The sequence below is a fragment of the Onychomys torridus genome, chromosome 10 (assembly GCF_903995425.1).
Source record: "Onychomys torridus chromosome 10, mOncTor1.1, whole genome shotgun sequence".
In the NCBI taxonomy this organism is placed as follows: Eukaryota; Metazoa; Chordata; class Mammalia; order Rodentia; family Cricetidae; genus Onychomys; species Onychomys torridus.
Genome location: NC_050452.1, coordinates 37,279,760 through 37,305,410, shown reverse-complemented (window position 1 = coordinate 37,305,410; position 25,651 = coordinate 37,279,760). Strand labels below are relative to the sequence as shown.

At 44.1% G+C, this 25,651-nt stretch overlaps 1 protein-coding gene across 12 annotated transcripts in view; it reads right to left on the bottom strand.

Annotated features, from left to right (window-relative positions):
* Nucleotides 1-25,651, bottom strand: part of Fryl (FRY like transcription coactivator) — a 242,924-nt gene that overhangs the window by 100,967 nt on the left and 116,306 nt on the right. For all 12 annotated transcript variants that reach the window (XM_036201449.1, XM_036201445.1, XM_036201447.1 and 9 more), the window contains 4 exons: nucleotides 21,537-21,736; nucleotides 10,614-10,667; nucleotides 7,505-7,644; nucleotides 6,425-6,521 (listed from right to left, as the gene is read on the bottom strand). In XM_036201449.1, coding sequence (XP_036057342.1) covers nucleotides 6,425-6,521; nucleotides 7,505-7,644; nucleotides 10,614-10,667; nucleotides 21,537-21,656 — 411 coding nt within the window. In that variant the 5' untranslated portion in view covers nucleotides 21,657-21,736. The remainder of the gene's footprint in view (nucleotides 1-6,424; nucleotides 6,522-7,504; nucleotides 7,645-10,613; nucleotides 10,668-21,536; nucleotides 21,737-25,651) is intronic.

Here is a 25,651-nt window from a genome sequence, read left to right as displayed (position 1 = left end):
GCACTTTCCGCCCAACGCGTCACCAAGGGAAGGGATCACTGCAGGTTACCCACAAGTGGCACTGTGAGGTGCAGGTGACAGACGACAGATGCAAAGCTCTCTCTTCAGTGGTGTCTACAGGCAGTGTGTGAGTTTCACTTTCTGGAGGATGTCACCCTGACCGAGGTGTGAAGGCCTTCTGAACCAGGAGGAAGACACCAGCCATTATTACTGGAGACGGGTGTCAGTACAGAGATGGGGCAGCATCAAGAGGTCTGACTAAGCAGCTGTCAGCTGACAGGTCTTCTCCCATGTGGTCACCTTCCCATAATGCACTGCCTCCACAAGTCCAAAACCCTTTTCTTTTAAGCTACAAGTTAATGCTCTGTCAAAATGGAATACAAACTTTTGGGTCTAACCCTTCTTTCCATATGCCTTTCTTTCTTATAAAGGCCTCCTTTTGCAGATATAGTAAGTCCTTTGACCTGTGAATCAGTCTTGTCAACTGACTTTGTAAGTCTCTAGTTACTAAGACTACAACAGAACAAGACACTGGCTCTGTTCTGGAAAAAGATTTATTTATATTCTTTTTAGTTATGTGTATGTGGTGGGGGGGTATGTGCCGGTGAGTGTAGATGCCATGGAAGTCAGCATTGTTGGGTTCCCTGGAACTGGAGCCATTGTCAGCTGCCCAACATGAGTGCAGGGGAGCAAGCTTGGGTCCTCTCCACGAGCAGTAAGAGCTCTAACCACTGAACCATCTCTCCAGCCCACTTTCCCATTTTTCCACAGTGACAATTACATGCCTAAGAAAATAGTGACAGTTACATTTTACTGGCTGACCTTAGCAACTAATTATGAGTAAAGAAGTACATACTAGATGGTAATAAACAGTATTATTATTTTAAAACAAAGTTCAAAATAAAAAAAAAAAACACTATTATTGAAACTCATATAAAACATTCTTAAAATTAAGAAACTATTATAAAAATTAGCAGGATAATAAGGAAGGAGGCCAGCAAAGGAATGAACTTGAAATCCATGTAATTGGGTTTAAATTATAATTGGCAGACTCAGCAGGAGGCTCACATGTAAACAAACATTTAAAACCAACAAATACAGCCAGCCACAAAGACATCAACCCTAACTGTACATCCAGCAGAATCATGACTTCTCCAATTCCAGAGATCTGAGGTCCACAGTGAAGAGCTACCACACCACAGAAGCTTCAGATTTCTGTAAAATCTTTATCAATACCGACATACCAGAATTTTATTACTATGGTGAACTTGGATGCTGATGACCACCACATAACTGCACCGATGGACTGTATTTTCTAGGACTTCTCAGAACTACGAGGCAACGGGCAGCTGTGGCAGACCTACACACAGCTGGCTGGGAGGCGCCAGAGGGAAGGGCTAGAATCACAGGTGAGGGTCCATTGACACTCCCCAATGCCTCCTTCTATGAGGGAGTGCCAATGTCTACTGATCCAATGTCGGTCTCTTTTGCAAATTGTCTCTGCTGCTCTGATGAAGCGGCCATGACACTCACAGGCTAGCGCTAAGCGACACTATTCAAACTGGATCTTCTCTTTTGACTTGCAAGGTAAACTTGAGTTTCTGCTTCCACTATAGTACACATGTAATTTACAAGCCATACTCTCCAGCCCCGAGAGAATGTGCAAAGGGAGAGTCACCCTGTCCACTCACCCTTTCCACTTTTCTCTAAGGTTACCATCTGGAAATGCAGTGCAGAGGAAGGGCTGAGTATAGGCTGGAGACACTGGAAGCCAAGTCAAGAGGAAGGGATGCTAAGAAGCCAAACTTCATGGAGGCAGATGGCACGGCTACTGTTATCACCCCCAGACCGATTTTCCTGCATTGGCTCCACAGCATACAGCAGAGCACCCAAGGCAGCAATGAGATCGCTGGAATCACTGCTCTGTCCTGTATGCTTCGGTCAGCCAGGCCACCAACTCCATTGTCTAACCCGAGCAGACATCTGCCACGAGGTGATGGCAAGCCTCGAGCACACAAAACAAGATGAGCTTGAATGAGCAGCGCAACTCCCAGAATTCAACTCACCACTCACAACGTTCACCATGCAGGCCAGGCCCAGATGTCTGTAACCTCAAAATAACATGACTCTATCTTCTGAGTGACTTGATTTGCAGAAAGGGGTACTTCATATGGTAAACTGTGCTCTGGATTTCCCACACTGATTTCCTCACAGTGGTGTCTGGTATGAAGCACAAGGTGCCTTAGACCTACTTCTTCCAAACATTCCAGACACTCCGTACTTGCTCTAGAGGCTCCCGAGTTCTACCCACCTCAGCCAGGACAGCACTTGGCTGCTCAGAGTGCACTATTAAGACCATCACAATCAACATTTTAAACATGCTCATTGCAGCGGGGTCTCACAGTTTTGTAGACATCATTCACTCCACTTACAAGGCTGACAAGGTAGGTATTTGCAATCTATTTTCTTCTTGGAGTTGGCTTTTCTCTAGAATATTCTATGTCCCTAGTTTCTACAACACACACACACACACACACACACACACACACACACACACACACACACACACACGTATTTAAACAATGAAGCAAATGAGGACAGAATACCTGGTCTCCTCCGACTTAGAGCCAGGACAGAAAGATGGCCACAGGAAGAATAAAGACTGTACTAAAATTGACGGCAGGAGACTGGAACACCAGGGCTTTCCTTTCAGAACTGAACACGGTCACAACCATCTCTAACACCTTACTTCAGGAGTGCAAACAACTTAAGCTGAATGGCCAAAACAGCCAGCAGAGTCTATCCGCCCAGCCAGCAAGAACAGTCCCTTTATGGGGTAATAGTCTCAAGATTTCCACGGCTAACAGTCGCTGTGGCATTAGCAGCAGTTTTTGCTCTACTTGAACATTCCAGGATGGTGGACGCAGTGGCCACCTCACGAAATTTTATCTTATCACAAAATCCCATTGAGACAGGAATGCTGGTGAGTCACTGGGGCTCACTCCCGAAGAAGGTGACCACGTTCATTCCTCACAGTGACAAACAGTGCAGAACACAGCAGAAGGACAGCAAACCCATGCTACCTTCCCAAACATGACAAGCCGCATGCCTTGGGCCTTCCTTCCACAGGGCTAGCCACTGGCATATTATGTCTATCTGAAAGTGCTCAGCATTCACCCACAGATGAAAACCCTCCACAGCAAGCAGGGTTTCTCACCCTGCTTACTGCCTCAAAGTCTCAACGAATAACTAAAGCTCAGTATCAAACCCAAAGCCCCTGGTTACAACACTAAAGCCTACAGCTGGCCTTAGCCACACACAGTTCTTCTGAAAGTGTGTATCCATGGAGCTTGGATGTGAAAGTTGGGCTGACTCTACATTACCTTTAATTATTATTACTGGTGGTGCATGCGTTTGGCGTATGTGTGTGGGTGAGTGCATCTGCCCATGTGTGAGTGCAGGGCCTGAGGCTGAGATAGCCTCCTCGGTCACTACTCCCCCAACACTTGTTGAGACAGGTCCCTCACTGACTTGGATGCATCAGTTCTACTAGACTACAGGCCAATGAGCTCCAAGGAGTCTCCTGTCTCATGCCCACAGTGAGGGGTTATAGGCCATACTCAGTTTTTAGATGAATGCTGGGGATCTGAACTCAGGTCCTCATGTTTACATAGCAGTCACTACCCACTGAACCATCTACCCAGTCCCTCTTCTCATTATTTTAAATATTTGTTTTTTATCTTGGATTAGTTTTGTTCCCATGGTGAAACACTGCTATTTAATTTCATTTTTAAATTAACTTAATTTTTTGTACCAATTTGTTATAATGAAAACATTAATTTGAAAAGACACTGGCCATTTCCATACAAATCCATAGCACTGATTTTACTAAAAATGGTAACGTTTTATTATTAAAAGGTGAACTTGCAAATTTAAAAACAAAAGAACTATGGAAAGTCGTCACCATGTCATTACAAGTAAGGGCTCTTCTGTCAAATGAAGAGAGCAGAGAGCACCGCCTGGGAATCGCCCATCAACCAAGTTCTACTGAATCCAGTTCTCATGATGCCACAGAAGTATACTATGCCCAGCCTTTTACACAGAGGACAAAAGGCTAGTGGAAAACAACTTAGCCTGAGCTCCTCAGCCGACGAGACAGACAGCTGGGGTATTAGCATGTGCCTTGGCCAGCTCCCAACAATGACAATGATCAGCTGGTACAAAGATTACAGAATCCTTCATGCGTGGGGTAGAGTTCAAAACATGGGTAGTAATGAATATATAACTGTTCTTAGGGACAGATAACTTATATTATAAGGCCGAAGCCTAAGTCATGGGACTAGTTACTATTCCTCAACAGTGAGCCCGGTGAACCGATACTGCAGTACCCCAAGTATATCTACGGGTTCCACCACGACAGAAGCAAAGTCCAGCATGGATCTACTATGCAGGAAGCAAAGCTCTAGGAAATTCAAGATATAGTAAGTCAATTACTCTGGGCTCTATGAGGCTCTCTGTCACTTTGACACAAGGAAATTAGAAACTTCTACTGATCTGTATTTCATTTTCTATAGTTTAGGGAAACTAATTTAAAAAACAAAAACCAACTCTGCCTTGAGAAGAGTCCCTACAAAGCGTTTCGGAAGTAGTGCCCCTACGCCCTCAGAGACTCTCTTGTCTCTGACTGGGTGCATCTGAACTCTGGTACCAGGTGAAGGATGAGGGAAGGTCGCTGCTGAGAGAAACAATGTGGCATCAGAAGCTGAGTCATAATCAGAGGCAGCACATTGTTGTCTCCCACCCCAGTCCCTGCCAGCCATGAGTCAGCAAGGCCTTGGGCAGTGATCTTGAAAAATGAGCTGACTAGGAAAACTTGGTGCCGTGGTTGTCCTGTGTTAGAAGAGCTGTGTGGATTGTACAGGCTGAGGCAGGAGGCTTGCGACTCTGAGAAAAGGGAGGGAGAGGAAAGACTGAGAGTACCCCTCAAGGTACACCAAGGTTGCTTGTGAGCTCAAACTCTGAAGTCAATGCAAGTACAGGTGACTTTCTGATTGGAAAAACCAAACCAAACAACAAGAAGAAGGCAAGAGCCAAATGGAGAGTCGCATGAGACACAAAGGAGAAAAACTACAGTGAGGTAGGGTCCATGGAGATCAGTGGTGATGGTGGGGAGTCTGCAATTATGCAGTCTACGAGAAGGAAACGCAGTATACGTCACTAAGAGAAGAGTGTGTGGTCACGGCCCCACCACTCACGTAAGCTTCATGTAAGCTTGAGGTTGGTGCCAGAGGTGCACTACAGGGAGCAGGAACAGTGTGCACACATGGCAAGTCACAGGCCAGCACAGAAGTGATGCCAGCCGCCAGCCACAGGGGTACCGTCAAGTTCACCAGACCCTTTCTCCCGAGGCTCTTCTGCCCCAGATACTCTGGCTATAGGATCTTGGCATCCTGGCCATACTCAGGTCAGAGAAACCAAATCTGGCCCATTAGCACAGTCACACAGAAGAGATCTGATGCCCAGGCCTCCTAAAAACAACAATAATATCAAAAACAACAACATCATCAAAAACAAACAAACCACTTTATAGAATGTACACTTTGACTAAATGTATAAGGCGACTTTGACTTTTGATGAACTCATTTATCTCTTTTATGTATTTTTATGCTTTTTATTTTCAGATTTCAGGCTCTCAAATAACTGCCTGTTCACATACAATGTAAAAATAAACATAACACATAAGTAATCCTATAATCCAAGTATATATTATGTTAACTAAATCAAAGTAGACTGTAAATTACTTTTAGATGTAGCATTTGCTATTCCTTTACATCCCATCAGAAGTATAACAAAAATGAAACTCCTATCCACACACATCATAAGGAAAATGTGTTCTTTTTTAAAATTTTCTTCTCTAACCACAGTCCAAATCTAGAAATACATAGCTGATCCTTTAATAACATGTAATGTCTTAAAGAGTACAAACCAAGACAACCTTCAAATGCATACAAGGATATCTATATGCACACCTTTATTAAATTTCAACAAATGGCATGTCTGGCATTATTTATATCTTTACTTTCAACTCATGGAAATTATGTGGGAGAAAAAAGGAATTAAGTAATGGAATGAGGGGCAGACAATATTAACAGCTAAAAGTCCCCATTTAACACAAATTCTAGTCAGCTTATTCTTGCTAAGATGATCCTGCTTCTTGGATGGCATGTGAAGGTACAAAGAATGGGGACAGACGGGTACAGAGCGAGCAAGCCCCAGGCAATGGAAAGACAGTAATTAAGTTAAAGGATCTGGTTACTGAGCAGGCCAGAAACTGAGGTGGCGTCCTGAACGAGGACTGGAAAACGTGAAGGCACAGGAGACCGTGGGAGACTCGGGCTTTTGAGATACAAAGGCACCTGCTTACCTGCTTCAGAACTTCAACCAAGACTAAACAAAAAATGAAGTCTACGGCTAAGTCCCGCCGTTCCAGAAGATAGTCTCTCTCACGATGCTGCTCATCTCTGAAACGAGAACTGCATTGAGACTCCGGGTTCCAAAACGGCTCCCGCGCCGTGGTTGGTTCCAGCCGTGTACTGCATTCCTCCTTAGCCCCAGGAAGTACGGGGGAGTGTGTGTGGGGTGGGAGTGGGGCCGGGGGTGGGAGCAGTACTCAATACCAACTGGGATGGGGACTTGGCTTCAAACACCCACGGCATGTCTGGCATGTCCTGTCATTTTTAGGTATTTATACGTGCACTTCGCTGTTCTACCTACTAGAAATCAGCCTAATAGAAGAATTGGCCTGAGGAAGAAAAATACTCCAGTTTTCATCTAGAAAACCTGGTAGGGCTTCATATTTCACTGGAAGCTTTTTCATTTTCCTTTTTGTTTGTTAGTTTGTTTGTTTGTTATGAACTAAGCAAAAGCACTAACATTTGTAGGTAGAGACACAAGGTGGGGTAACTTCCTCACACATCTAAGGTGAAACTTTACAAGGGATGCAAACCAAAGCATAGCGCTAAGCCGCCAGAAATTGCCTGAATGCAGATGTTCTAAGTAACCCAAGGTCCCTTGGGGAATTTGGAGGCAGAAGACAATTCTTTCAGGTCCTAATTCTTTCGTTCTTACTGTATTGTAATGCTTCCCTTGACAAATATACAAGCTGGGCCTTCTCTGAGTTAGCGCCCCACCTTATCTCCCACCGTCCTTGCAAGCTCCGCAACTGAATTCTGGGATGGCTCTCCTGAGATTTCTTTCTGTCTGACTGTCCCAGTGATGGATACCCCCAGCCTACATCTGATACAATACATCATTAAAGTTTAAGCAGGATTGGCCTTCATTTTTACTACCACACATGGTCATAAATACTCAACCTACACTGTTTCTGGCTAAAGTCATCCATGCTCAGCAGCCAAATGGCACAACCTCAGCTTGATGACACTGTCACTGCCTCTGCTGCGAGCATCTCAAGTCCGGGTAAAACGGAGTGAAATAAGCCACTTACCCCTTAGATTTCGTACTAGACCTGGGCCTGTACTCGTGAGATTCATCTTCGGCTCCGTTCTGGCGTCTGTACCAGTCAAACAAGGTTCGCAGTAAGGAAGGGAGACAGTGCTCGGCTACGGAGCTCATGGAGCTTATCAGCTGAAATGTAAGACAGAGCCAGATATCATAACAGAAAACAGGAGCAGGCAGCAACTGCCCAACTCTACGAGCCTCCAAAGGTAGAAATGGTAACTTAAATGAAGGACAATGTATTGTAGAGCTAAAAGATGAGCCAAGGCTTTAGCCATGTAATGAAATAAAACCAGCTTAAGTTTTAGCCATGATCAAACTTTATCCCTAACCACTCAGTTTAGCTCAGTAGCTTGTGATCTTCCAGCACCCACATGCCACATATGTGTGTAAAATCAAGTCTGTCTGCTACACCCTTGGTTACACTCAGGGATATTTCTGGAGAGCAATGAGGTATACCGGTGAACCACTGTTTCCTTTCTTAAGCATCTTACCCACCTCTTCTTCAAAGCATTTCCACTCTGGCTCCACAAGCTTGTCAATGCTTGTATGAATAAGACTCCAAAATGTTACAGTTTTTGACTGATAAGATTTGGAGACAAAGAAGGCTTTGTTGCATAAGGATGGTGGGAAAGGCTCCATCTTACCATGTACTACTGCGACACGGGAGAACTTTAATAACTCTGATATCCACAGAATAACATGGTAGAGCCATGGTGAAAACAAATTCAAGTGACTAGAACACCATTTCACAAATGGATGACATACTAATGTGTAAAGAGTTGAATGGTTAAAATGCAGCGCATCCTTGATGCTCTTGGGTTGCCCTGGTTTGTATCTATGTCCCTGATGGCTCTGGTGTCAAAGGTTTAGTGCCCCGCTCGGGCTGGGATCAGAAATGGTGGCACTTTTAAGAAGTAGAGCCTCCTGGCAGGAAGTGGGTCACTTGGAAGGCAGGCCCTTGAAGGGAATGTTGGGATTCTAGCTAGACCCTTCCTGTTTCTCTCTTTTCTTCTTAGCCATCACAAGCTACTACCAAGATATACTGTGCCTTCACAGGCAGGATGCAGCAGGATCAAGTGACCATGGACTGCAACTTCAGATGCCATGAGCCTAAATAAACCTTTCTTCCATCCTTGTTAATATCTTCGTCACAGCAGCAGAAAGCTGGTTAATAGCAAATTCCAGGTAAATGCCATTGATTTCTTTCTTGAACAAACCCAACTTTCCAAGCCTAGCTATAATGGGCAGCTCCCTGGTTATATATCATCAAGGATTCCAAGGCATTTCTATATCTGATTCAACCCACTGCCTCTCAAATTAACATTTTAAACCAGCACACAGTCAAGCACGCTCCATGGAACTTTGTTGATTTATCTAAGCGAGCTGCAGAGTAGTCAAGAGCCTGTTCAGTCCTGTGACCATAGGAAGATAAATTGATATCTCTAAAAATCAAATTAATCCCCTGGTGTTTCATGCTCTTTATAAACTTAAAAATAAAGTTTATCCAAGAAAAGAGAAAAGAATGGCACCGTTTACTTAATTCCATGACCTCTTTTTCATAATTTAGGTCCTAGGGTCTTCTTCATGATTTCTAACTTCCTTTGGCCTCCATTAATTATAGATTACTATAATTGGACATGCTTTGTAATACTGGAAACCACTGTCAAAACAAGGTCTTAATTCTATTCCATGTGCTTAAAAAAATTACATTTTACTAAATGAATAGTGTGACTCAAACAAAACTTCATTTAGTATCTAAGAAAGAAGAATAAAACATCATCCGTTCTGTTAAATATCTAAAACACACAACATTGTTTCCATCAGCAAGTGGTTTAACACTCATTTGCAGATTTTAATAACCATTTACATTAAAAACAAAAAACAAAACCCAGAAAATTTCCTGAAAATGGCACTGAGTTAGAGGTCAAGGCCTGATTATCCACTCACGGACGAAGCCAGACGCTAAAGTTCTCATTACCTCTGTAACAGAGTAAGCCTTGAAAAGACTGAGTAACTAGGAGTCGCCTTCCTGTGTGGGGTTTCTTTGTACACCTGTATCTACTCACTCAGTGCACATGGAAAGCTGGCTCTTATGGAACAGGGTGTAAAGGCCAGTGCCACTGTAGAGCCTTGCTTGGTGAGGAAGATTTAGAAAAACTGTAGTCGGATCCACAGCACAAGATTCTGGGAGTCTCAGCCAGTAGTCCTAAGCAGTCTGCTGCTTTATCTGATCGGTTAATCTAATACAAGCATTCACTTCCTTTTCCTAGACACATTATTTTGGAAGACAGCCACGCTCACCATAGAACACCAGTGCACCAACAGAGACAGTATTTTGAAAAAAGAGGTCCATGAATATTAGTGACACCAGATGTTATCTTAAATAATCACTTAATAAAATGACTAGGATTTTGATACCGGGCCTGTGAGTCAATATTTTAATCTCAGCAAAGGGACAGAACTAATACAAGAACAGACTTCGGATACTGAAATTCTTTTTTTTTTTTTTTTTTTTTTTGAGCTGAGTATCGAACCCAGGGCCTTGCGCTTGCTAGGCAAGCACTCTACCACTGAGCTAAAATTCTATATACAGGCTTCCAAGGAACGTAACGGGTGAAAATACGTTAAAGGTTAAAAGGCAATACTAAAGTATTAATGCTAAAAGGTGAGGTAACATAATGTAAAGATTCTAGATCCCAGGGTTAGGGGTGCACATCTTTTAGTCCCAGCACTTGGGAAGCAGAGACAGGTGGCTCTCTGAGAGTTCGAGGCCAGCCCATCAAGACCGTCTCCAAGAAATGAACAGCAAACAAGTAAATGGTAGACACAAACTGGTACATGAGATGAGGTGGAAGGGTTTAGTTAGCTTCCTGGGAAGGCTTTGAAAGGCATGGGAAAGACATCAACAATGAAAGGCAGAAAGTCCTGCTGTGCTGAGCCAGTTCAGTGCTCAGCTGCAGGAGAATCTACCATTCAGGAATACACAGGGTCATTACACAGAATGAAGGAGTTTCTCAATGGTGGATACGTACAAACTAGATTATTAGGACAGACATAGTTCTCCAAAGAAAGACTGCTCCCACAAATTACAGTACCTGGTCAAACTGTAGGTCTTCACCCCTCTGCAGAGATCTGGATAACAGCTTCTCCTATAATAATAATAATAATAATAATAATAATAATAATAATAATAATATAATAATAAAATAATAATAATAATACAGCTTAAATACAAAACATTAGAAGGCCACCATGTGATAAACAGTTTAGACTTACAGTTCATTTTGCTTTTGTTCCATTTTTCAATAGGTTGCTTTAAAGAAAGCAACCATCCTACCCTCTCCACAGCAGACTACTCCCATGCAAGGGGCTTCACCTGTGCTCTCTAAATAGAGTGGCTCCATTTATGAAAACAATTGTTAGATTAAGAAATGAAAGTTCAATGAAGGACCTATTTAAATTCAAGTTCACGTCATCACTATGCTCTTATTCATTTGTTTGTTTGTTTGTTCAACCAGTGTTGACTAGGTTGGGGATACAGCAGAGTGATAGAACAGCCATGTGTGAGACAGCCCTGGGTACCAGAGAGCGAGAGGGCAAGAGTGTGTGTGTGTGTGTGTGTGTGTGTGTGTGTGTGTGTGTGTGTGAGAGAGAGAGAGAGACAGAGAGAGAGACAGAGACAGAGAGACAGAGAGAAGGGGGGGTAGAAAGGAAGGAAAAGAATAAATCATTTTCGAGGGGCGGGACTCATGCCTGTAACCCACCACTGAGGAAACAGAAGGAGGTGGGAGTCTGGGGCCAACTTGGATTATACAGTTAGCTCCAGGGCAGTGTGGGGTACAGAACACAAAGTGAGGCTCTAGGGGGTTAGGGATCACAAGTATTTGTGAATAGCATCCTCATACAGTGAGGTGACCTCGGCCTGTGAGGCCAGGCAGCTTGATCTGGACCCTAGAGGACTTGAGAGCTCTGTGCTTTGATTTTCTCATCTGAACATCAAACAGATAAACATCATATTAAGTGCTGTTTTCAGAAATAAACTAGTTTAAGGTGGGGTGGCGGACTGCCCAATTCTCTCTATGTACTGAAATTGTTTATAGAGAAGAAATAGCAGAGGGTAGGTTTCCTGGGAACCACTGCTCTAGAAAAATGCGTTCATTTCCCTCCCTCTCAGGCTGTAAAGCCGTTCCCTTGGTATACAGTTCCCTGCTCAAGGAGGACTCGTGGAGGTATAGGTAAATTGTACATGAACTCCTTTTGAAAAACAGATTTATTTTATTTTTCTTAATAATTTATTTATCTTTAATTTTATGTTCTCTGGTGTTTTGCCTATATGTATGTCTGTGTGAGGGTGTCAGAAGCCTTGGAACTGGAGTTTCAGACAGGTATGAGCTGCCATGTGGGTGTTGGGAATTGAACCCAGGTCCTCTAGAAGAGCAGCCAGTGCTCTTAATCAGTGAACCACTTATCCTTAACTACGTGTATCTGCACATGAGTGAGATACCCACAGAGGCCAGAGGTGTGGGATCCCCCAGACTGGGTATTACAGATGATTCAACCTCCTGTCTCCCCCTCCAGGGGATGGCTCTGGCCTCTGTGAGCACCTGCGCTCACGTTCACATGTCACTGAAGTGAAAATAATAAACCTTAAAGACGTGCAGGCTTTAAGTCTACACCTTGACAACTGCACTTGGTTAGAACACATTAACAATAAGCTCGGTCACCAACGATGCATCAATGCCACACCCAAGAAATCAAAGCACTTCCCCCGGGTGTCACTTGACCACAGGCGAACCTAGATCTGAACTTTCTACTTTCCTCTCCCCGTGTCTTCCTTCAGCTCTGTCTGTGAGTGGGAATCTGTGCCTGCCTGGGGGCTGTCTTGTGACTCTGTCCCCGCGTCTGTTTGTCCCTGTGTGTCTGGGTTTTGTAGTATCTGTGTGTGAGTTCCCCAAACAAAGGGCTTCACTCTGGATCTATTGAACAGTGGAGAAAGTGTCACGTGGGGAAGGGATGAGGAATACTTTACAGAAGTCTTTAACAGAGTTTTACAAGGGATTAAGTTACTGACTCCAGCTGACCCCAATTGACCCCAATAACAAACAGTATGACAAACATCCCTATAATCAAGCAATGGCCGTATCCTGTGTACACTATTTATGGTAGATATTCATTTCTAAGACTGTTTTTTGTTTGTTTGTTCGGTTTTTGCCTATTTGCTGTTTCCAGCCAATAACTATCAGAACACTCATGTATTATTTCGGGTCAGGGGCACAGAAGAGGACAGCATGTAAGATCACAGCTGGGCATTAGCTCAGGGTGGAAGAGCTGAGGACATGGGAAATCCAGAGCAGGTAAGGTTGGTCATTACATTGTTCTCTTCAAGGAGGGTTCAACAAACAGGATGAGGACACAGTAGGACAGCAGTCTGAAGTCTTAAGTGACCTCCAAGTGTAGTATTAACCCTGGCTGTGAGGTCCAGAGAAAGTTCCAATCTCTTAGGATGGAAGAGATGGTTTTAGAAGCAAGAAGTTACAAAAGGATAGTAAACTAAGACAAAGAAAGACCACAGCTTATTCTACTATTTAACAACAACAACAAAACCCTCCAACCAATTAGAAGGATTTAGTAGATAAAGATACATTGAATCACTAACAAAAGAAAGGAATGTCTTAGTGCTGAGTGCATTCGAGTGCATTTGAACCGAATTATTTAGATAGGAGTTTTCTATCTAAAACTTTCTGGATTCCAGTAATGTTCGTTTTACACATTTAGACTTATGTCTTCAATATATGAGAGGCTGATATCGCACATCAAAAGGTTTGATGTGGGGGCTGGAGATAGAGCTCTCTGGTACGGAGTGTGTGCTTCCCAGGTTCAGCCCTGGATGTGATGCCCAGCACCACCAAAAGGAAACAAAAGGTGCCACATCTGCAAATACCCCGAGGACCCCATGGTTGATGGGGAGGGGATCACTTTCTCCCGTGGGGGAGCCTCTGGTAAGGTGCTCATACTCCTATAAGCAACTAAAGAAACTCACTGGGTCATTAAAAATAAAAAGATGAAAGTAAAAGGGAGATCAGTTTGGAAGAGGAAGACATTATGGAGAGTGGAGCAAAAAGGTGATGGGGAGTGAGTATGACCAAAATACATTATGTACAGGTCCAAAAATGTCATCATGAGGCCTGCTGTTATGTATAGTTAATATATGACAATAAAGCATAAGCATGGGAAAACAAAAGTCTGTGACTGTTTACATCTTGGTATAAGTTTACCACCTAAAATATAAGGCAGGAAGTAGATCACAGGAATACGTTAATTTGTCCTTTCACAAAAATATGGTGTTTGTTCTCTGAGGGAGAAATCTATATGATAACTATATTTTGTGGACTGTATGCTTCAACAGACAAAGAACAAAAGAAAGGGAGGGTTTTTTTTCCCCCTCTTCTATTCTGTCTTGCCTCATCACCACCTTGTGCAATGTCCACGGTTTAGCCCTAGATTTTTAAGAGCCAGGCACTATGATGTATTGGGGACAATGAGCCCCTGCCTTCAATGAGCTTCAGAGTATAGGCAGGCTGGGAATGCAGTTTGGTAGAGTGCTTGCCCAGCACTTGTGAGGTCCTGGTTCCTTCTTCACACACACCCCTAAAGAATCATACTAGTATGTAAGTACAAACTGAGGAAAGTATTAGGAACAAAAAGTGCTCTCTGAGATTGCGCTATGAAGACTTATTAATATCTAGCCATGAATATTAATGTGAGTGCTTACTTGACCTGATGAAAGAATCCTAAGGCAGCTGACAAAACATTTCTGGGTGTGCTGGTGAGGGTGTTTCCAAGAGAGAGCGACAATTCAATCAGTGGGCTGAAGAGGGAGGGTCTACCCTTCCCCATGGACAGGTATCATCCAGCCAGCTGAAGGCAGACTGCATTGAGAATACATATATTTAGGAAGATTCTCCAGCAGTGGAGAGTTTCCTTCCCTCGCTTGTGACTAATTCCTGTCAAAATAAAATCTCAAGCCTATATGCCACAGTTAGGTGGGACAACCAAAGTCAGAAGAAACACCAGAAGACACAGAGGAGGCAACATGTGTAGAAGATGAAGTGACGAGCCTGAGCTATGACCGAGCATTTACAATCAATATTAGTTTTCTGGGTGATTATATGGGAGTAGCTGTCAGCACAGGGAAACTCCACCTACAACACAGATCTCTTTCTATGTGTTTATGAAAACCCATGCTAAGGTTTCATTCAAGTTAGGCAAGTTAGGGGTGATATGAAAAATGCACTGCTTTGTGGTTATTCGATTAAGATTGAGAGTGTGTTTTAGGTGGCAAGTATCAAAGAGATGGATGATTAATAGACACTGAAAATGATAGGCTGGCACCGAAAGTGGTGTGCATGCCCGTAATCCTAGCCCTCTAGCCAAGAAACCGGAGGATCAGGAGTTCAAGGTCACTCTCAGCTACATAGTGGATTCAAGGCCAGTCTGGGCTCCATGAGATACTATCCCAAGAAAAGAAATTTCTACTTTCCCCCTTTGGAAGTATTTCTACTCTTTTATGATATTTTTTAAAGATTATTTGTTCTCGTGTGTATGAATGTTTTGACCTAATGTGTTTCTGTGCACTGTGCAGAAGAGGGCATCAGATCCTTTGGAACTGGACCTGCAGATGGCTGTGGGCCACCATATGAGTGCTGGGAACTGAAGTGGTCTTAGCCACCGAGCCTTCTCCCAGCCCTCATATTTCATTAATATAAAAATTAATGATGACTCTAAGGCTCATAATCCTTTACATTCTAGCTTGCTTCTAAACTACTAAGATAATATCAAAAATAACCGTCATAGAGATTCAAACCAAAGCTATCAAGAGAAAGAAAGAGAAGGTGAAGAGTCTCAGGAGAGGTTACTATCTCACTGAACAATGATGATTCCTACTGTCTTAGACAGGCAAGAGGGAAGCCAGATGTCTGTTCCTGCACTGGGTCACCCGTCCAGTGACATGCTGAGTACCTAGCACCCTGGAGACACAACCATGAAAAAAAAAAAAAAAAAAACGGAAAATGATCCCCACCCTCATGCAGCCGACCACAACCCGAGAGAGCAGCGGACATCTGTGTGAGAGACAGACAAGGACCGGAAGGTGGAATGGGACTGAGGTTTCAGTCATCAACGACTGAGGAGAAAGGTGTCCTTTCAGCACAGCCACAGGGAAGGTAACACAGCTGACGTCCTGGGGCTTCAAAAGGCCCAGGATGCGGAGAACTGGGGTACTCTGAAAGAACAGCTGGAGTGAGGGCTGAGGATGCAGCTCAGTGCTGACCTACTATGCACAAGAGCCTGGATTCAGCTTCCAAATCCATATAAACCAGGGGATGCATACTTGAAGTATGCCTAGAAGAGGCAGGATGATCACTGTTTAAGATCATTGTTGTCCACATATGGAGTTCGAAGTCAGCCTGGAATGCATGAGATCTTGTCTCCGTGGGGGCTGGGCCGAGGGCTGGTTGAACGGGTTTTTTTTGAAGGAGTGTCTGAAAGAACTTGGAACTCCTCTTCCATTCCTTTCAGCCACCTAACTTTGCGGGGGCAGTGATACTTTCACAGGACGCACACAGAGCACATGGAGAGGTGCCAACTGTGGGTATACATCTACAGATGAGGCCTCACCCCAAAGACAGAGGAGCTGAGTGCAGCAAAACTCCCACCACGCTAGCGGTGGTGCTTTGAACAAGAATGGCCCACACAGGCTCCCATGGCTCATATGTCTGAATGCTTAGTCATCAGGAGAGACACTATTTGAGACAGATTAGGAAGTGTGGCCTTCTGGAGTAGGTGTGGCCTTGTTGGAAGAAGCCTGTCTCTAGGGGTAGGCTTGAGAGTTCAAAAACCTATGCCAGGCCCAATGTCTGTCTGTCTGTCTGTCCCTCTCTCTGCCTGCTGATCTGCGGCTTAGGATGTAGCTCTCCACTGCTTCTCCAGCACCATGCCTGCCATGCATGCTGCCATGCTCCTCACCTTGAGGATAATGGACTAAGCCCCTGAAACTGTAAGGTCCCAATCAACACTTTCCTTTATAAGAGCTGCCAGGGTCTTCACATTGTCTCTTCATAATACTATTCCATTCAGGATTCTGCAGGCCTTCTCATGAGACCCTGACCGGCCTCCAGAGAAAGAGCTGACATAGTCCATTCCAGTGGTTACATGGGAAGATCATGGGCCGTGTGCATTATACACCTATAATAAATGGTTTAGAACCTCATTCTTAAAAAGAGCATGTAAAAGTAAACATGCCAGGGCTGGAGAGAGGGCTTAGCAGTTAAGAGCACTGGCTGCTATTGCAGAGGACCCAGGTGCAGTTCTGAGTGCCTACATGGTGGCTTACAACCATCCACAACTCCAGTTCAAGGACCTGACACCCTCTTCTGCCCTCCACAGACTCTAGGCCCACAGTACACATAGACACATGCAAGCAAACTACTCATGTACATAAAAATTGAATAAATAAATCTTTTAAAATTATTTTGGAAAACAGGTCAGAAGAAGGTAAAAACCACATATATTTAATATTCTCAACCAACAATGTAAATCGGAGAGCTTTTAAAATGGGGGACCCAAAACGAAACACACAAGGTCTGAATCAGCAGGTGACTACCTAACATCTTTTTCTTCCATCTTCTTTCTAGTGCCTGACAAGGCACATAATTAATAGGTAAGCCTGGAAAGGCCTGGGCCATTTAGCCAAGATCCATCCATCTTTGCAAAAGTTATTGGATTGCCTAGCATGCAGGCTGCGATTTCAATCACTGCCTGCCCTTCCAGAATCTTCCTCCTCAAGTGAAAATGAAATAAGTGGGAGGAGATCAAGCTCAGCTCCTCCTCAGTGGCCTCTGCAGCCTGCTTTTATTTTCATTCCTAACCCGGGAATGAAAAGACCGATTCCATCGTTCCTCTGCGGGTGAGGGTCTCGCAGCTTCTCTGCAGCCTGCTTTTCTGACTGACCATGACGATGTCAGGTCAGCACTGTCCGCTTGACAAGCCCTGGGTGCTGCTCTGCTTACAGTGAGGCCTGGGAGGCTTCTCTTTCAGAACCCAGGGAGCCACGTGGGCGGCTGCTGATTCCCTCCAAGGGTAGAGAATGAACTCCGAAATAGATGAAGCTGCCAGGAGAGGACCAGAAGCTATCATCTGCACACTGTCACGGGATTAGTCTAAGTGTCTTCATTATCACGATGCTATGGATTTGCAATCTATCTAGACTGGGATAGAAATAAAAACTAAGCTGCCTGACCTAGATAAGGAGGAACGGCTTCGGTAGGTGTGAGTGTCACGGGTAAAAATCTATAAGCAATGATGAAGGTTAGGGGCGTTCTTGGTGTGTCAGGGAGAACAGGCAGGGATGCCTCTCCTTTCAAAGTGTGAGGAGGGGACAGCCACATCCACACTGCAATGGCATTGTTTATTTTTATCTTATGTGTACAAGTGTTTTGCCTGCATGTATATGTCTTGTGCACCTGATGTGTGTGTGTCTCTAGTGCTGGCTGAGGCCAGAGGAGGGGGTCAGATTCTCTGGAACTGGAGTTACAGATGGTTACAAGCCACCGGGCGGGTGCTGAGAACCAAACCCAGGTCCCCTGCAAGAGCAGCCAGTTCTCTTAACCGCCGAGCCATCTCTCCAGCCTCTCGTGATGGAATTCACATCGTTAAGTCTAACTGTATAATCTCATTTTAGGATTACACAGCAGATACTCCTGAAATAACCTTTAAATGAATGAGTAAAACAACATTGGACTATTCTGGAGGAAGTATCAGAAGCTCTGCCTTGTGTCTTCTTAGACACATAGCGCCTATTAGGGCTAAATTCATGGTAAAGGGTAAACCTTTGTGAAATACCGAAACCATGGGCCATCCTGGTTCCTGGCAGCATGTAACCCACACCAAAGACAAATGACCAGCCATGATACAACACCAGTCATATAGATGTGTATATGCTCATGCATATTTATACACATTGTGTATATGTGCATAAATACACAGGGACACATACTATGTACAAATTACTATCTGGACCTTGCAGGCACACGTTACAGTGAAACACTTAGTGTAGAGCCTCTGTGTTGAGGAGAGCAAAAGGGAGTTCAGACAGACTAGCAGGCGCTTGTTAAAAAACAAACAATTTCAAAAGTGAGTTGGAAGCATTTTAAGTGGAAAGAAAAGTAACAGGCTATGGAGAAGACATCTAAGGCAGAGCTGTGAGACCTCACGTCAACCACAAGACTAAAAACCCAGGACAACTGGACAAGAGCCTGAACTTGCTCATCGTTAGCCACAGTGCCAGAGCAGGATGTGGTGTCATTTGTGTTGTAGGAAAAGCCAAAGGGGGTGGGGGGGAGGAAAAGGACGACGCCATGAGCCGCTCTGTGTGGCTGCACACCCCTGCACTGAGTGGGCCTGAGACAAGACCTCGGGAATGACACCGGGTTTACCCATGGAAAGGGAGCAGGGGGGTTACCCTGGAGACACGGTCATACTAGGTAATCCCCTCATACATCCTTTTCCTCTCAAGACCTTACGAATTTCAAAATTAAAATTCTTTCAAGAATAGGGGATATTTGAGAGTTGACAGGACCGTAACACATGAAACCGTTACCAGGTATTTTATGAAACAGGTGGAGATTATTTTATAAGTGTGTGTTGCAAGGAGAAAACTGCAGGGTGATGGGTCCTGAGCATTCGGCATGCTGTAAACCTCGAGGTCTTTGAAACGTCTCAGAAGATTTTCCCCCTTTTCTTAACTATAACCTGTTGAAGATAGCTCTTATAAGCCAGGTGGCGGTGGTGCACCCCTTTAATCCCAGGGCTCAGGAGGCAGAGGCAGGCAGATCTCTGTGAGTTCAAGGCCAGCCTGGTCTACAGAGCAAGATCCAGGACAGGCACCAAAGCTACACAGAGAAACCCTGTCTCGAAACCCCCTCCCCCCCAAAAAAAGCTCTTATTCATCATATCATTGAGAATTGAAAAGAGAAATTAACATTTTGTAGATGAAGCATATTTATAATTAAAAGTTATGGCTGTTAATTATGTCAGTAAGGTTTTATAATCCTTGTGTCTTAAAACAAAACTCTAAACCAGACATAATGATGCATGCCTTTAATCCCAGCACTTGGGGGCAAAAGCAGACGGATCTCAGAACTTGAGGACAGCCTGGTCAACATGGCAAGTTCCAGGACAGCCAGGGCTATATGGTGAGATTCTGTCTCGAAGAAAAACCAAAACCAAAAAAAGAAAACACTTTATATGAGGCACATGCTATAAAATATATATGTTTTTGTGTGCAGGTGTAAGAAAAGCATGAATTTGACATGGAAAGTGGAATTCTGGAATGGTTTAGGTTGAAGGGGGTGATGTGAATAGTTCTGGAATACACATCTGGCTGATTTTGGATCCCTGGAATACACATCTGGCTGACACCTCTGCTGAGTAGCTTCCGCTACTTAATGAGGAGGAGGGAGCCCACCTTAGCCATGAGTTCCATATCCAAGGAAATTCAGAGCATGTGTGCTGATACCGCCTTCCACTTTCCTAGGGCATCCGCTTTCCTCTCTTGTGCTCCGTCCCGAGAAAGCATGGCAGACTGAGAAAGCACACAGGTCCTGAGGCCAATATTACGCCTCACTTGCTGGCTTTTGGCCTTGGGTGAGCAACGATTCCTCCGGTGAACACCTCACCTACCCATAATCCAGCTGGATAGGAGTGAATGAGCTGCAGCCTCCACAGTCACAATGTGCATCACCGGCAGCCCCTAGCCCCCTACAGCATCCTGCGGCATGATGCGTGCTCACTCCCTTCAAACCCGAAGGGCAACATAAGCGCCACCCACATCTCCGGTACTCCCTGACCAAACTAACATCAAGAAGCTAAGGCTGCTCTCTTGAGGACCAGGCTGCCTTAGAAAACTCCAACAGCCTCGTGCATTCAACTCGGACTGTCTGTGTATTTAGTAATATTTCCATTCAGCTCTTCTTTTGAGATCAGTGTTCTTTCCGCTTCGAGGTAGAAGATGCCCATTTTTACAGTAATCACCATCTCTTAGGAGATCTCCAAAAGAAGTCCCAAACACCTATCAGGCAATTCCTCATGGGCGGATGGATTGCCATTAACTCCAGTTTAATACACTCGAGCGGAAAATGATCTTATTCATCGAGCTGTGTGCTCTACCCAGCAGATGCACTGCCACCTTCTAAGATCCCAAACAACCGCAACTCTTAACTCGGACCGCAGGACCGCTCCTACTTAATGCATGTCAAGTGCTGCGGATTCTTCTACTGTTTTTCTTCTGCTGCCCGTAAGGCCTGAACTTCATCCGACTCCCTCCTCGTGTATCTGGCCACCACGCTGTTTATCACCATCCTGACTTCTAACTGCAGAATCTAAGCTAGACGTTTGTTTTGGGCAGTCCTCCTCATCAGAGCCCCCAATCACGTGCTCCGAGGGTTTCTCATGTATTGTTAGTAGGAAAATGTGTACGTCAGCAACCATGGCACGTGTCTCCGATCCTGGCACTTGGAAAGGGTAATAGGGTCAGGAGGAGTTCAGGATCATCTCTGGCTACAGAGCTACAAGTTCAAGGCCAACCTGAACCATGTAAGACCTTGACTCAAAAATAATAATTTAAAAAAAAAAAAAAAAAGATGTCCACTAGTTTAAGCTTGCTATCGTCTTTATGACGACCTGTAGAATGGTCTAGACGTTCTTTTATATCTTGTTCTGTTTTATCGGGACACACAATTCCCACCTGTGCAATCGTTTCTGTTCCTTAGTTATCTCTAAGACTTTATCAAAGTGGATTCTGATCCATCTGGATCAGTACTTCACAATAATCTTAGCCCTTAATGTGTGTTCAACTATATTATTCCCTTTGGAAAATTCGTATTATACCAGCTAATGCAAAAGTTAAAAAAAAAAAAAAAAAAAGAAAAAGAAAAATGAGATTTATAGACAGCTCTGCTCACCAAGGGTTCAGCCATTACAACTTCAATTTTCTTTTCAGCTTGAACAGCAAATTCCGCAAAGAGGCTCTTGATGACATACTCGCCAGGCTTGACCTCGGGGTCAATGGTGATGTTTGACATGATGATGCTCTTTCTTCCCGAAGTGGAATGGAAGTTGGAAGCAGCACAGAACTTATTCACTTTGCTGACTGGTGCTGGCGCTAAAAGTCAGAGACACAAAAGGGCGCTGGATTAGTAATAGTCAGCGCCACAGAGCCTTCTCCATCCACCTCGGCGGACGAGCATCTTGCCCACGCCTGCCCGATCTCCCAATCTCAGTCACCATCCTCCACGGTCCTCCTTTGATGCTTGCCATTCTAACGCCTGCCTAGCCAGACACTGTGTTTAGGATGCACTGGCTATTTCGCCACTTGACTCATGGGACTCCCGAAACGTCAGGCATTCTCGTTTGATCTGTTGGGGCCTAGATGATTCCCTTCTACCTAGAATATAGTGCCTGGCACACTGCAGGTGCACAACAAATATTTACTGAATAACTGGATTCTGGCCAGATTGTCCAGAGCAGTGGCGCTCAACCTGTGGGTCACAACCCCTTTGCCAAACCGCTATCTCCAAAAATATTTACATTCCGATTCAAAACAGCAGCCAACTTGCAGTTATGAGGCAGCAGAGAAAAATCATTTTATGACTGGGCGTCACCACAATAGGAGGAAGGTTGAGAACCACTGGGCTAGCGTCATGAAGAAAATACACACGAGACTGGAGCGGGATTGGGACCCGAAGGATGCTGCCCTGGGAACCACGCCCACAAAGACTTCATCAAAGAAGCCACACCTCACTTCGGGCCTGAATGATGAAGGGGCCGGGGCAGGACAGAGCAGTGGGAACAGAACACATGAGACTGAACACACATGGCCAAAATGACCACGGCAGACCAGGGGTGGAGGGGGTATGAGAGGACATCAGCACTCGCAACACAGAGGGAGGGCCCTTGATGACGCTGAAGAACATTCAGTGGAAAGTGTTAAAGGTGGGAAGGGACGGGGTCTGACTAGTCCCTGGCAATCTCTCTGGCTTCTCTGGGGAATGAGTCCTAGGAACCCAAACACAGCACCAGGGATGCCAGTACCGAAACCCAATCGAGATGGCTGGAGCTTGGTAGAGAGGATGGGGAAAGAAAAGGCTCTGAGCTTTGTCCAATTTTTTTTGTGGCTTTTGAGGTGAGGCGCAGGAATCAACGGTCACTCACAGTATGTTCACTTGACTCAGGGGACGCTGGGACCATCGACTCAGATGATGTGTTGTCTGCCAAGTGGTAAGTTCCATCAGGCTGATGGAAACAGTGCAAGCCTACCCCACTCTTGCCTAGAACTCATCCAGTCACGTCCATCATCCCAGCCTGAGGCTTAATATAGACTGTACTCTAACTTAAGCACACTCGACTTCTCCTGGCCTAGTGGACCTGACAAAAGTCTGTGTTTCGACTTCACCCTCATCTTCAGCTCCTGCCTTCTCCGTATAAGGAGCTGTCATATAATTAACTCCATCCCTAAAAAGGGGGAGGCAGAACATGGTTATTCAAACACTGAATAGCGCTCTCTCTCTCTCTCTCTCTCTCTCTCTCTCTCTCTCTCTCTGTGTGTGTGTGTGTGTGTGTGTGTGTGTGTGTATCATGATAGGACAGCCAATTTGCTTAAAAAGATAGCAATTCAAAACCTACACTGCATTTTGAGGTCAAAGAAAACTCGACTCTAAACTAGGCATGGGGGCACGTGCTTACGATTCCAGTACTCAGAAGGCTGAGGTAGTTAGGGCCATGAGTTTGAGATCAGCAGGGATGGGAAAGCTGTGGCTAAGTCAGCCTGGGCCATGTGGTGGTGGTGGTGATGGTGGTGGTGACTTGGGGGAGGCATCTCAAAAATTAAAAAAGCCTATTCTATAAAACACAGTATGTAAAAATTTAGTCGCAAAAAAAATTTGCAACAATAATCTCAAGATTATTGCAAACTGCTGATATCGAGTCTAAAAACAAGCAGCTTTTATTAGCACTAAGTTAAAATACATTTTGTATTCTAGAATTAAAATTGTAGCATTAAAAACAATCCAAGACAAAAATTCACAGTCCTTGGAACACAGCACACATTATTTCCAACAATGATCTGCTTGTCTACGACGTGTCATGATCCAACATTGTGTATTATTAAGGAGGGAATCTATTAACAAGTGGCACTGTGGAAAAAGTCGCAGATCTTAAATTTTTAATAACTATGTTTGGCTCCTTAAGGGCCAAAGACACATGTCATCTCAAATAGCTTGCCTCACTTCTCTCCACTAACTCTGAAAGTAGAAGGAAATGCGCTAAATCAATGGTTCTTGACCTTTGGGTCACAGCCCCTTTGGAGGTGGCATCTCAGATATTTACACTGTAATTCATTACAGTAGCAGAATCACAGTTATAAAGTAGCAATGAAATAATTGTATGGTTGGGGGTCACCACAACATGAAGAGCTGTATTAAAGGGGTGCAGCGTTGGGAAGGGTGAGAAGCTCTGCTCTAAGGTCATGGCTGTGAGGTTAAAGCCACTTGTCAAGGAAATCAAAGTTCCAGAAAAAACTATTTCTAACTTGAAAACTCAAATTTTTAACAGTACAAAGTGTTTATGATTAAATAAGCTAAAGCAATATTTCAATGTATCTTTTAGTGTGCCTTTAGTAAATGTTATATTTACTACTATTAAAAAAAAGGGGGGTGTGTGGGGAGGAGTATCTTCCGACTGAAATTTCAGGCCATTAAAACATCCCAATAATAGAGGGTTAGAAAAGAACCTAATGTTTCATAGCCCAGTTAACTGCAATGATATGATCCAAAAATACCAAACGGCATGAAAAGGTATACAAAATACAACCTCAGATTTAAAACAACAACAAGAATATAGACACACAACCAAATTGGAAGGCAGGAAAATACTTGTAGCATATTATACATGTAGCATATAAATACTTGCATAGACATTTGTAAAGCACAAATGAAACTACTTAGAAAACTACCAATTCCTTCAACTAGGAAACAGGACAGAAGATTACCAAGAAGTGTAAAGAATATATAAATAAGAGCCCAATAAGCACAAAGTAATACTCGGTTTTATTGATTTTTGACTAATGAGTAAGAACTGGACATGTCTTCTGTCAACGGGCTGGGAGGGCCAGGCTGGGCAAGCCATGGCAAGCAAGGCAGTCAGCAGTGCTCCTCCATGGCCTCTCCGTCACTTCCTGCCTCCAGACTCCTGCTGTGCTTGGCTTCCTACCTCCTACTCCCCCTCCCTGCCTACCCTGTAGGGATGAACTGTTAACTGGGAGAGTAAGTGAAATAAAACCATTTACCTATTCAAGTCCCTTTCTGCCATGGCGTTTTATCACATTAATAGAAACCCTAACCAAGACACTCATGACACTTGACTGCTTGAAACAAATATTTTATAAATAGGAGGATTTCATTTTCTAGTATTTAAAAATTTAATTGTATATGTATGTCTGTATGGGTGCTCATGCACATGAGTGACTGCTCACAGAGGCCACAAGAGGGTGCTGCCTCCCCTGGAGCTCGAGTTACAGACGGTTGTGAGGCAGCCAGTGTGGGCGCTGGGAATTGAACTCATGTCCTCGGGGACAACAGGATAAACTTTTACACTGAGTCATCTCTCCAGCCCAAATAGTATTTCTCTACATGCAATTATAGAACCCTGCCCACGAAGGAATAAAAACATAAATGTTAACATGTAAATCTTTAGAACATGGTCCAGGCATGGAATTACAAGAAAAATCCAATGTCACATTAAACACTCTTGGAATATAAACCTACTGAACATGAACAGCTATATTAGGATAAAGCAAGACTTAAATGCTTTTCTATTTCAACATTTCTATTCCTTAGTTCACTTCCTTCTAGTACTGTGGTGATACAGTATACACAATAAAACAGCTGTCCTATTAATACAACATCTGTCCCTTGATAAATTCAGATTCAGTCAAAGGGAAGGACAAGGAGGAAGAAACATAACCCTGGAAGTGGTGTGCCTCTGGGGTCGTTACGACAACGGACTTCAATAGGCAAGGCGC